This window comes from Capricornis sumatraensis, chromosome 17, assembly GCF_032405125.1.
Source record: "Capricornis sumatraensis isolate serow.1 chromosome 17, serow.2, whole genome shotgun sequence".
Lineage (NCBI taxonomy): Eukaryota > Metazoa > Chordata > Mammalia > Artiodactyla > Bovidae > Capricornis > Capricornis sumatraensis.
In genome coordinates, this window is record NC_091085.1 from 60,451,038 (window position 1) to 60,464,457 (window position 13,420).

General features: G+C 50.0%; 1 protein-coding gene across 1 annotated transcript in view; it reads left to right on the top strand.

The window, feature by feature from the left end:
- Positions 1 to 1,499: 1,499 nt before the first annotated feature.
- KDM2B (lysine demethylase 2B) overlaps positions 1,500 to 13,420 on the top strand; it is a 118,902-nt gene continuing 106,981 nt past the window's right edge. Inside the window, exons 1-4 of the mRNA XM_068989735.1 lie at positions 1,500 to 1,532; positions 2,601 to 2,745; positions 5,699 to 5,777; positions 7,156 to 7,202. Of these exons, the coding sequence (XP_068845836.1) occupies positions 1,500 to 1,532; positions 2,601 to 2,745; positions 5,699 to 5,777; positions 7,156 to 7,202 (304 nt within the window). The remainder of the gene's footprint in view (positions 1,533 to 2,600; positions 2,746 to 5,698; positions 5,778 to 7,155; positions 7,203 to 13,420) is intronic.

Genomic DNA, 13,420 nt, shown 5'->3' on the forward strand with positions numbered 1-13,420 from the left:
TTTCTCACAAAGTCGACCCGACTGTTGTACTTGATGAACTTACAGGACAACACCTTTACCATTCTAGTTTTGGGAGGTGGGCACAGTGAACTAGGTATGTCGACAGGTAAGTATACCCAGATCTAATGACACCCCATATATATATATACAGAACGTGCCCATGCCTACGCCAAGAAGCACTGTAGCCAGGTGCACCCAAAGTTCCCCGGGCCTCATCCCAGCGCCTTGCACCTTTTCACCGACATTTCTCCTGTAACCCGCCAATAAAGGCTTACCCTTCGCGTGTTTGCCAGCTGCGTTAGGAGGCGCCAGATCCGATTCTCTCGGTAGTTCACTCCTGAGCATCTATTTCCTCTTCTTGGAGAGCGCAGGGACCTTTAAAAAATGTCCAACTTCTCTTCTAGGGCTTCTCGCCTAGTAAAGGACTCCACAGACGCGGGCAGAATGAATGAATGAAAGGCAACGTCTTCCGGTCAGCTCGGGTCTGAAAAGGCTTTGGTCTGGCTGTATTTCCTGTACCTGTGTGTATGTGGATCCTTTGAGTCCAGTAGTTTAAAAGTTATGTAGTCCGTGCAGGTATGGAGCTGCGCTAATTTCTTCCTGAGCCCCCAAATGCTTCCTCCGTGTGGCCGATCCGCTTACGGCTCTAGAGAGGATTTCTCCCCCCAACTCACCCCCCCCAAAAAAAAGACATAGAAAATAAAAAAAATTATATATACGCAAAATGCTTTGAATTTGGGTCAGCCACGTAGGTAACGAGGTGGGGTAAATGAAGGAAGAGGAAGAAGAGGGGTCGCCCGTGGGGGCCGTGGGCGATGGGGGCAGGGATTAAGGTGGGAGGTCGTTTTCGGGGGTGCCAGGCCCCGGGGGCTTTCACTCCAGCAGGCTCGGCTTGCATTTCCGCGCCTCCCGCTGAGGCCAGCCGTGCAAATCTGCACCTCCCTCCCCACCCCCTCCCTCCTTCCCTTCCTCCCTGCCCCGCCATCTCCGGGATGCGCCCGCCGCCTGCAACTCAGCCCTTCCAAAAGTCAGCTCTGCACACAACTCCCGGGCGGCGGCGGCGCCTGCGTGCAGAGGCGCACTCGTGACCCAACAACAAAACAGCGATGCCAGGGCGCTAACGGCGCCCGGTGCCTCCCGGGCGCCCTCCCCGCCCCACACCTCCTCGGGCCGCCGCCCCCTCCCGCCCCCATCCCGGGCCGAGTGCCCCCTCCCGCTACTAGCCCGGCCGCGGGCTCCGAGCGCGATCGGCAACAATGTTTACGTTCCGGGGATTATGACGTCGACGCCTCCCCCCCCACAACTGCTGAAAATGGTTTCCTAGGACTTTGCAAACGGATCTGCTTAAGTGTTGGTGCAAAACTTTGTAGATCTCGGCTCTGGCTTGCTTTATTTATTTATTTTCTGGTTTGTTTTCTTTGGTCTTCCCTCCTTCCCCCCTCCGCCAAAATGCAGGGGGCAGGAGTGTTGACAATTAATTGGTGAACTCTCCTAAAAAAATGGAGGCAGAGAAAGACTCTGGAAGAAGATTGGTGTGTAGCTTTTTTTTTTTTTTCCAAATCTATATCTGGTTTATGATAGATCTATTTTTTTTGGTCGTTGTTTCTTGCTGCCTTTTCTTTCCTTTTCTGTATTTTGCAAGAGGACCGGAAAAAAATATAATAAATTGCATGCAAAAGGAAGCAAGCAGCTTACTCCTCCAGTCCCTTGTGAGACTGAGTCTCAGACACTTATGTGGGGAGGTGGTAGCGGGGAAAGGCGTTGGGGGGGTGCTCAGCGGGCTCGGGGTTCGCCCGGAATCTGGGGGGCTGCGGGGCCGGGCGCTCGGCGGTGGAGGGAGGAGGCAGGGGATGCGGGGAGTGGTGGGGGATTCTCCTAAAGAAGTGAGTGTGCGCGCGCGCTTGTGGGGAGATGAGGCAGCTGCTGGTGCGTTTTGGGGTCTCCGATGGGAGCTTTGTGGCGGGCCGTCTGCCTCTCCCCCTCCCAAGCCGCGAACCACCCCCCCACCTCTTCTTCTCGCACTAGCGGTCGGTCGGCTGGGGCGGCTGGGGTCTCAGCCCTTCCATTTCAGCTTTCCAGCTTACCCGGTAGCTCGGGGGCGGCTCCAGGCTTAGAAATGCCGCCGGCCCCCGGTTCCGGCTTCCCGGCTCTGCCGCCGCGGCCGCCAGGGCTGCTGTTACCGCCGAGCCGGGCGCTGCGGCGGCTCCTCCCGGGGCCTACAAATGCCCCGCAAGCCCGTGCGCGGAGCCCCCCTCGCGGGTTACATAACCAGGCTCCCGGTCGAGTGGGCAAAACTCAACACCTCTCGGGGGTGGGGGCCTGGAAGCAAGGGAGAGTCCTCCAGATATTCCTTCCACGGCCTCCAAAGATGCAGGAGGGGAGTGCCCTGTATAGGGCGCCGCCTGACCCTGGGGGGTGCGGGTCCCTCTCCTTATCCCGATTTTCGGCATCTTTGGCTTCTGCGCAAAGTTGCCCCGGTCCCAAAGGTGGGGTGCAGGGGGGCGCGCGGCTCCTGCACCTGTTTGAGCTGGGCCCAGGGTGAGAGGCGACCCCCAGTTCCCCCAATAATGTCCCGGGCTCTCCGGTTTGGGTCCCCGCAGCGCCCGATTGACCGCCAAAGATACGACGAGAACGAGGACTTGTCGGACGTGGAGGAGATCGTCAGCGCCCGCGGCTTCAGCCTGGAGGAAAAGCTGCGCAGCCAGCTGTATCAGGGGGATTTCGTGCACGCCATGGAGGGCAAAGGTGAGGCGCCCCCTCTTCAGGTCGTCCTCCGCGGCGAGGCCCGAGCGCACGTGGGGAGGGAGCTGCCGGTGGCTGGGTTCGTATTTCGCGCCCGCGTCCCCCATTCCAGGGGATCCGGTGACGAAACGAGGCCGAGCACTGGGGGGGGTGGGGTGGGGTGGCGAGGGAGGAGGCCAGGCGGGAGACGGGGCCGGCCGTGGGCCTAGGCCCGGCCCGCGCCCACCACCAGCCCCAGGGTGGGCAGAGCCAGGGGCCCGGTGGACAGAGGGACCTGGGGACCGACGGGTGGACCTAGGCAGGGCGGGTGCGCCGCGTTCTACCCCTCCCGAAGCCGGCTCAGCTCCTTGCACTGCACGAAGTGCGGCTGATGGGCTGCAGCGGGCCAGGGTCACCCCAGGGGCATTGGGGTGAGGGCCCCCCAGGCCTGAAGCTTCCCTAACCCCGTGCCGTTTCGGACCCTGCCAGTTGGGCTCTGGAGCTGGGGACGCGCCGGGTCTCTTAGTGACACCTCCTCTGGCCTGGGGTCTACTGAACCCCATCACCTCGTGGGCTTTGCCAGACTGGAGCAGGGTGGATGAGCCCGGAGTTGTTGGCTGGCCCCCAGTGAAGCCTGAGGCCTCTAGTCCTGCAGCCCTGATGCTTTGAATGTGGGGACTGCGGGTAAAGGGGTTATCCCTGCTCTGGCTTCAGGCTTCCTCCTGGCAGTTGCAGGTGAAGACTTGGGGCACCCTCCTGGGAAACAGCGTCTCTTCCCAAGTCTGAGGCCTTGAGAGCTTTGTCCCTCTTGTGAGCCCTGCCAGTTTAGAGAAGTTAGAGAAGCCTGGGGAGGGGTTGGCGATGTCACCCCAACCTGAGACCTTCGGGACCTGACTTTCAGCCTGACCCTGGTACTCGCAAGGTGTCTGGAGACCTTTAAGTGATGCTCTGACTTGGGTCTAAGGCCCCTGCAAGGCCCCTGGTTGGGCCCATGGGATTGGGGTTTTGGATTTATTTTTGCCTACTTGTCCCTCTGTGCCCTTCTGGGATTTAAATATATTTTTGCTTCTCAGTTATTTGGGTTTCCCTTTATATTACTGTTTCTATTTTGTTGATCCCCCATCCCCCTTGGAAAACCCTCCAATCCCTCAGTGAGCTGTTTAACAGGGGAAGAGCTTCCCCCACCTCCAGGTTCTGGTTGAGTGACTGGGGCTGTGGGGTTAGCCCCTAGGAGAGACAGGGCCTGGCTTTGCATTTTTGAAGTTTCTCTTTTGTGTCCATTGCTTCCTGGAGTGCAGGGGTTCGATGGTAGAGGGTAGTTGTAGGGGAAAGGAGGAAGAAATTTCTTCCAGCCTGCCAGGTCTTAAAGAGCATTGCACGCGGAGGCCAGATAGTTCAGGGGTCTAGTCCCAACTACATTTAAATTCCCTTAGCACAAATGGGATTTTAATTCCTCTCCTTCCCAATTTTTCTTGAGTCGTTTGGCACATTGTAGGAGAAAACAGTATGCAACTCTTCCTGGTCAGTGGTGAGGAATTCTCTGCCCAGGATCTCATGTTTTCTCAGGCTCATTTGAGGAAGTTGAAGCTGACCCTGGGGCTGGACTTTGGGTGTGTGTGTATTGGGGAGGAAGGTGGTAGTTGGGGGAGGTTTCCAGTAAGGGAGATTTCCTTAAATCTACTGTCCAGGCTCCTTTCAAAGAAGAGGACTCTAGGGTTGTTGGTTGTTAATTCAGATCTTGCCCCAAAACTCGAGGGAGGAGCTGAGAAACAGAAGGAGCCCTTAGCTTGGATTCAAAATAGAAGCTTCTTAAACTTCTCTGCCTTTAAATCCTTAGGAATCCCCATTCACTAGGAGCCCCTGGGGATCTGAGCTGCTAAGGTCAGGGCTTTCCCCAGCTCTGGTTTTGTTCTCTCTCCTCTGAGCAGAGTTGCCGTGGCCTCCCCGCCCCCGCAACCCCCCAAGCTGCCCTAGTGAACTGTTTCTCTGGGGCAGGGGTTTCAGTGCCCTGAGATCTCATCTGTCTCCCTTCTGACCGGCCAGGGTGGGCTTGTGTCTTTGTGAATTGCTTTAGTTACCTGAGGTCTTAGGGGGTGTGAGTATTTGTCCCCGCCTCCCTCATCTCCATATTTAGGGATAAGGTTAAGTGACTCCCCTACTTTTGGAACTCAGGAGGATGGAAACTAAGGCTTCCTTCATTCTCTGGGGCATTCCGTAAGGATGTTGGGGTCTCCACTAGACAAGCATCCATCAGACAGAAAACTAAGTGGTGAATTTTCTTTGGGCCTCACCATGTCCCCTTCACCTGGGCAGCATCCCTCTGGGTTATCCAGCTGAAGCAAGTGTTGTGATGGCTGCAACAGAATTTTACTATTAAGACAACAAAGCTGTGCCCAGTTCCCTAGTTATTTTGGCACCAAATACACAGTTTCCAGGGAAACCGGCTTTTCCCCCCCTCCCCTTCACTACGCAGGATATTACAATAAGATCTTCCCTGATGCTCAGCTACAATGAGAACCCTCCTCCCAGCCTCCTCTATGGGGCTTCAGATCCTCCCAGGTGGCATTCTTCAGTTCTGCAGTTCCTTTACTTTCTGAGCTCAGCCTGGGATGCGTTTTCTCCATCCGTCCTTCTTTCGCAGTGAGAGCTGGGGCTCTTTCTGTGTGGGGCTCTTTCCTGAGTTTCCTTCCCCAACCCTCGCCGCCCTTGGGCTTTCATTGACAAGTTCTGACCCGTGGGGCATGCAGGGAATGACTGAGTAGGCAGAGGAGCCAAGAGTTGGCATAGCTTCTCTTGGGCTTTGCCTCATCCATTTCCTTGTCATTTTCTAGGGATCTCTTGCTCTTTGAGCTGGTGCCTGCATCTCATATAACCCCTGCCCCTTCCTCCATCAATGTTCTTCCCCTAACTGATGGATCATGGTTCATTTCCTCCTTCGTGACTTAACCAACCTGATTAAATTCCCATCTCCAAACAGATTTCAACTATGAGTATGTGCAGAGAGAAGCTCTCAGAGTTCCCCTGGTATTTCGAGAAAAGGATGGCCTGGGAATTAAGTAAGTTGTTGAAATGAATTGCTTCTTCCCCTGTCTCCTTCCCTCACACAGTTTATAGGTTGGGATGGATTTCTTCTACTCTTTCCCTTACCTCCTCGTCACCGAGGAGGATTTTTCTTGGTTATTTGGGGCTTGCACCTCCTTGTTCAAGAGAGGGGAAAAAATCTCCAATGATAGGTCTGGATTTTCAGAGAATTTGGATGGAGAGGTCACAGGGTACTTCAACCGTGTGGACTTTCCCTTCTGATCCTTCCCACTTACACGCAGTGACTTCCTAAAGGGAAACTGAGGCAGTGCCTAAACTGTGAAGGGATTAGCCAGCCTTTGGGCAGAGAGGCAGAATGCCTATATGCCTGTTTCTACTCAGACTCCCACTGTATGGGAAACTGGTCCTTTTCTTTGGAGGGCATGTTCCTTTTTTTTTTTTGGCCCTGCCTCTTGGCATGCAGGTTCTTAGTTCCCCAAGCAGGGCTCGAACCTGTGCCCCCTGCAGTGGACGTGTGGTATCTTAGCCACTGGACTGCTGGGGAAGTCCTTGGAGGGGATGTCAGGACGCTAGGTCCTGTCTCCTCTTTCTGCTGGTGCCCCAGCACCTGCCTCCCCACAGTAGCTTGCTTGGTTTACATTCTCTTTGGAGATCTGTCGGAGCTCCAGGTGGGGGAGAGATCCCGGAGGAAGCCTGGAAGAACAGGTTTCTGCCCCTGGGGCAGGGGTTGGAGGAGGTTGAGGGTGTCCTCCTCACAGCCTGCCTCCTTCCACAAGCATCTACTGCCAGATTTGCTCAAGAGTCTCATTCCTATGAATAGAAATTCAATCTTTGGCATCACTGTCAATTAATAGTGAACATCATCACCGCCATAGTAGCCAGGGTCACCAAATCCTTGCAATTGGTGTGATGTGGGTTTTTTTTTCCCCTCTAAACTTAAAAGAGGTTCCTCCCACCCTCCGTACAACACCTCAGGGAAAATATTCTCTAAAAGTGAAGCCACAGAGAGAGCTAGCCACTCTCTTTTAAAGCAGAGCTTTGAATGCCCAACTCTGGTGCTTACCTTGACAGCACACTTCAGTCTTCCTGGGAAAAGTGGGTGGGGGGACAGTGAGTTCCATCCTCTTCTCTGAAGCAGTGTTGAGTTTGGGTGTCGGGGAGAGTGGGGTTTGATTTGCCTGTTGAGTTGAGAAAACTGCTCACTAGTTCCGGGGTGACCCTCCCTCCAGGCACCAACTCATCACTACCCTTTTGCTGAGTTATCTCATTGTGGGTTCTCAGCCTGAGAACCAGGGAACTCTCTTAGAAAAATGGCTTCCCCTGCCCCCATTGTGAGATCTAACCCTATTGTTTCTGGCTTCCCACCAAATGTCTGCGTTCCTCTTTTTCCAGGATGCCTGACCCTGATTTCACAGTCCGAGATGTCAAACTCCTAGTGGGTAAGTTGCGTGCGTGGCAGAGATGCTGCATTTGGGGATGGGGGGCCCGGGGAGCAAGGCCTGTATCACCTGCCCATTTGGATATTTAACTGCCTCTGAAAAGAAAGTCCTCATGGGAGGAGACAGGAGCAGGTGTGAGCTGCAACCAGCTCACTCTGGAGAACAGGTTGGATTGCAGAGCTGTAAGAAGCTGTATTAGAGGGTGTTTGCCAGTGCAGTTTTATGAGGCCGATTTGGACCCCAGCCTCCAGCTTGAGTGTCAGCAAGGCAATCTCAGATCTCTTCTGGTGTGTGTTTGTGGGTTGCTGGGTAAACATTGGGTGCTATGTGACCCCTGAAAGATTTTGAGAACGTCCAAGAGGGAGGGATTACTGTTCCCTACTTCCTCTGGGTTCCAGACAGGTCTAGGGCGGGGCTTGGCCCTGGGCACCTGCAGAGCTTGGCCGATCACTGAGTGTCCCGGACTCTTGACCAGGTAGTGGGCCGCCTTGCACATTTTACAGAAAGTTGTTCGATGCATCCATTCTTTCCAGAAGTGTTTCTCAAGTAACTTGTACATGGCAGGCAAATTCAGAGCTGTGAATAGGACAGAGAAGAGCCCTGCCCTCTTGGTTGGAGTGACAGGCAAAGAAGTAAACTGTTTTTAAAAATATTTATCTTTTCAGAAGGTGATGGGGCTATGCAGAAATAAAGCAGCATTAATGGGATGGAGGTTGTTGGAGCTATGTTTATTTTAGATGGAGGTAGTCAGGGAGGGCCTCTGGGTGGAGGTGATGAGGACATTTGGACAGAGACCTGACTGATGAGAAACTAACTGGGAAAGAACATTCTGGACGGAGGGATAAACAAGAGAAGAGGGTGGGGGAAGAATGGGAGGAGTGAGGAGAGGTGGGAGAGGTCTCAGGGCCAGGCCCACAGCGGGCCCTCTAGGCCCTGGTGGGGAATCTGCGTTTGTCTCCTGGTATAATGGGGAAGCCCTTGGGGAATTTTAAAGTGTGATGAGGGGGTAGCTTTGTGATCTGATTATTTTCTTGGGAGGGGGAATTAAAAACATTTTTTAAATTGAGAGATTTCATATACCATAAAATTCACCATTTAACCATTTTAAAGCGTGCAATTCAGTGGTTCTTTCTCTCTCTCTTTTTTTTTTTTTTTTTGCTGCATCCTAGGGCTTGTGGGATCTTAGTTCCCTGACCAGGGATTGAACCCTGGCTGCAGCAGTGAAAGTGCCAAGTGCTAACTGCTGGACAGGCAGGGATTTCCACAGTGGTTCTTCATATATTTACAGTGTTATGCAATCATTAACCGCTAATCCCAGAACATTTTCATCACCCCCAAAGTAAACTCTACCTCCCAATTCCCCTTTCCCTCCATCCCCTGACAACCACTAATCCACTTTTTTGCCTCTGTGGGTTTGTCTATTCTGGACATTTTGTATAAGTGGAATTGTAATATGTGGTCCTTTGTATGTGGCTTGTTTCATTTGGCCTCATGTTTTTGAGGTTCATCCGTGTAGCAACATGTCTCAGTATTTTGCTTCTTTTTATGGATGAATAGCATCCCATTATATGAACAGACCACATTTTGTTTACCCATAAGTCAGTTGATAGACATTTTGGTTGTTTCTGCTTCTTGGCTTTTGTGAATAATGATACTATGGCTATTCATGTACAAGTGTTAGTGTGAACAGACATTTTCACTTCTTCGGGGTAGATCCGTAGGAGGGGAATTGTTGGGTCATGAGGTAACTACATTTAATCTCTGGAGGAACTACCAGACTGTTTTCTAAAGTAGCTGCACCCTTTTTTTTTTTTTTTCAGCTGTGCCATTTTAAATTCCCATTAGCAGTATACAAGGGTTCTAATTTCTCTGCCTTCCTTGCCCACACTTGTTATTGTCTGTCTTTTTGCTGCTAGCCATCCTGGTGAGTGTGAAGTGATGTGATCCAAGTTCTATCAAAGCTGACTCTGGTGGGGAGGATGCAGGCAGCTGACCAGGGGGTGTGCAGATGATCCAGCTTAAGTTATTGACCCAGAGATGTGTTAATGCAGGAAGGAAGACTAGGGCTTCTCCGGTGGTCCATTGGCTAAGAATCTGCCTTCTGCCTTCCACTGAAGAAGGCGCAGGCGCAATCCCTGATCGGGGAACATGCCTGCAGCCAAAAAAAAAGAAGAGAGGACCAGTTGGCTATAAGGAGATAGTGCTGTTGACAGAAGGATCTCAGTTAATTGATGAGGGTTTGCTCAGGAGAGATTTTTTTTTTTAAGCTGGATCCTAGAAACACTGAAGGAAGTGGTTGTCAGAGCGGAAGGAGGCAACCTTCCAGCAGTGAGCAGAAGGTGGGGCGATGGACCCCATAAATCGAGTCTTGGCATAGGTCACTCTCGCTGATGCCTCTGCGAGTTTTTGTTGGGGCTCAGCTCTGCTTTTTGACTGAGTCATTTGGGGCAAGCTACTTCACCTGCTTAAGCCTCACTTTCCTCAGCTGTGAAATGAACCTAATAGCAGAATCTGCCTCAAATAAGGATCCTATAAGAAAATGAATGAATGCTTAGCTGCTTGACTGGGTCAAGGGTGGGGGGTCTCAGTAAATGGTCCCTATTATTATTCTAATGGAAGGATGTAGATCTGATGAGATTATCTTTATGGATAAGGATTAAAATCAGATTCTCAAATCTGGGATTCAGGCATAAACATTACAGTCTGAGTAATGTTGCTCTTTGCCCTTTTGAAAAATTTCCAAGCCCTCTGTGAAAGTGAGAGTCAGCTGTGTCCCATTCTTTGCGACCCCATGGACTACACAGTCCATGGAATTCTCCAGGCCAGAATACTGGAGTGTGTAGCCCATCCCTTTTCCAGGGGAATCTTCCCCACCCAGAAATCGAACTGGGGTCTCCTGCATTGCAGGTGGATTCTTTACCAGCTGAGCTATGCGGGAAGCCCTCCATAGCTTTGTTACTAGTTCTGGTTGTATGTAGGCTGCCTCTTCTTTCTTTGAGCCTCATTCTTCTCATCGTGAGAGCAGAATTCAATTTCCTTCCCAGCTCTTGAAAAGCTTAGGATGGCAGAGAAAGTGGGAATAGTGGGACCTCCCTGGTCATCCAGTGGTTAAGATTCCACAGTCCCGATGCTGGAGGCGTGGGTTCGATCCCTGATCAGGGAACTAAGATCCTGCATGCTGCATAATGTAGCCAAAAAAAGGGGGGTGGGGAAGGGGGGAAGAGTAATACCTGCAGCCTATGTCTCTGGTGATGATTGAATGGACTGGAGAATATGAAGGTGCTTTGTGGAAGTCCAGAAGCTCTGATACTGTGAGGGATGCCTGCGATGGCAGTTGGCAGGGGGTATGATAATGCCCATTTTAGTCTCTGGGAGTGCACGCAGGCTTCTGGAGAGTGGCGGTGGGGAACATTTGTCACAGTGACATAAGTGACAAATGTAATTCAATCTGCCCTAAGCAAAACAGAATTCAGTGGTTTACATAATAAGTTCAGGATGTGACCTTAGGCATAGCTAGATCAAGAAGCTCCAAGTAGATCTCGAGAACTCGGTTCTTATTTTTTCATTTCTGCTTCCCTTTTTTTTTTGTTTCCTCTTTCTGCTTCATTCTCTGGCAAGTTTTTCCCCATGTGGCAAGAAAAATGGGGAGCACAACCCCACTCCCAGAGCTGCTGATGGGGTCCGCCCAAGCAGAACCATGTGAACTGAGAAGGGAAGGAGTGACTTCCCAGGGTTGCTGGTGACATGACCAGGCCCCTAACACAAATGGAAGGTGTTTGTTTGTTTTTGGTTGTGCTGCTTGCGGGATATTAGTTGCCCAACCAGAGATTGAACCCTGGTCCTCTGCAATGAGAGCATGGAGTCCCAACCACTAGACTGCCAGGGAATTCCCACAACTGGGAGTTCTGCTATGGAGGGAAGAGCATGGGGTGGCTGGACCATCCCTTTTGAGTTAGTGGGCTATCTCAGCCTATCTTCCAGCCACTTGCCCCCTCCCCAGGCCCTGTCTCTTGGGAGAAGCGGGTTGGTGCATGACCAGCTCTCAGGTCACAATTTGGGGCTCCAGACTCTTCTCTAATCTCCTGAGATTGGGCCTTTTTACCCCTCAGCCCTGTTTATCTGCCCACTGGGAAGACAGGCACCTAGCCTCTGTTTACAGTTCCTCACCTCTAAAGAACAGAAATAAAACGTGGCACTTTTTATTTCTTTGGCACTGTATGCTTAAAACTGAAGCTTTTTATTGAAGTCTAATATACATACAGAAAAGTCCACAGTAGTTTAAATGTGTGACTTTAACAATTGAACCTGCCTGCCTGAGAAGTCGTTTCAGTCGTGTCCGACTCTGTGTGACCCTATGGACTGTAGCCCACCAGGCTCCTCTGTCCATGGGGATTCTCCAGGCAAGAATACTGGAGTGGGTTGCTATGCCCTCCTCCAGGGAATCTTCCTGACCCAGGGATCGAACGTGCACCTCTTATGTCTCCTGCATTGGCAGGTGGGTTCTTTATCACTAGTGCCATGGAACCCCGGGATCAACCCCTCTTGAATTCCTGTCCAGGTTTTCCCTCCGCTGTTTTCTTGACTTCTAATAGTGTAGATGAATTTTGCCTGTTTTCATACTTTGTGTTAGTGAAGTCTTACAGGGTGTCTGCCCTCTTGATTTTGGCTTCCTTCATTCAGCTTTGTGTTTACAGGATTCACCCAATTTGTTGTGTGCAGTTGTAGATGGCTTATTTTCATTGCTGTATGGTTTTCCATTTATGTGATTATTTCCCAGCTGATTTATTCATTCTGTTAGTGGGCACTTGGGTGACTGCCAGTTTAAGGCTGTGTGCATAGTGCTGCCATGAACATGCTAGGCATGATGAACAAATGGGTACATTTGCATTCTAAGAGCAGAATTGCTTGGGCCAGAGAGTTGGCATGTATGTTCAGTTTTAGTAAACACTGTCCAATAATTATCTGGAGGAATTGTTCTGGTTCTGCTGGCTCCACAACCTCACCAAGAGTTGACGTGTTCATCGTTTTCATTGTAGTCGCGCCTCCATGCTGATGGGAGTATTGTTCTATTTCACCGTGTTTCAGTTGGCGTTTTTCTAATGACTCATGAAACTGAGCTCCATTTCATTACATGTGTTGGCTATTTGGAGATCTTTTGTGAACAGATTGATCAAGTCTTTTTTGCATTACTGTAAAGACTATCTCTTATTTTAAAACATATTTTTTAAATTCAAGTGTAGTTGATTTACAATGTCGTGTTTGTCACATGTGCAGCAAAGTGATTCTGTTACTGAATATAGTTCCCTGTGCTGGACAATCGGGGTGCTTGTTTATCTATTTTATATATAGTTGTGTGTATCTATTAATCCCAAATTCCTCATTTATCCCTCCCCTCACCTTACCCTTTGGTAAGCATAAGATTGTTTTCTATGTCTGTGAATCTGTTTCTGTTTTGTAAATAAGTTCATTTGTATCATTTTTTTAGATCCCACATGTAAGTGATATCATATAATATTTGTCTTTGTCTGTCTTACTTCATTTAGCATAATAATAGGTCCATTCATGTCGCTGCAAATGGCAGTATTTCATTCTTTTTTTATGATTTAGTAATATTCTGTTGCATATATATATATATATATATATACACACACACCATACCTTTATCCATTCATCTATTGCTTTTGTGTCTTAGCTTTTGTAAATAGTGCTGCTGTGAACATTGGGGTGCATGTATATTTTCTAAATAGAATGTTTTTTCTGGATATATGCCCAGGAGTGGGATTGCTGGATCATATGGTAACTCTATTTTTTGTTTTTTAAGGAACTCTATACCATTCTCCACAGTGGTTGCACCAATTTACATTCCCACCAACAGTGTAGGAGGGTTCCCTTTTCTCCACATCCTCTCTAGCATTTATTACTTGTAGACTTTTTGATGTTGGCCATTCTGACTGGTGTGGGGTGATACCTCACTGTAGTTTTGATTTGAATTTGTCTCACAATTAGCAATATTGAGCATCTTTTCATGTGCCTGTTGCCACCAGTACGTCTTCTTTAAAGAAAGGTCTATTTAGGTCTTTGTTCATTTTCAGATTGCATTGTTTGTTTTTCTGATACTGATTGTATGAACTGTATGTTTTGGAAATGAGGCCCTTGCTGGTTGCATCATTTGTGAATATTTTCTCCCAGTCTGTATGTTGTCTTTTCATTTTATTTAT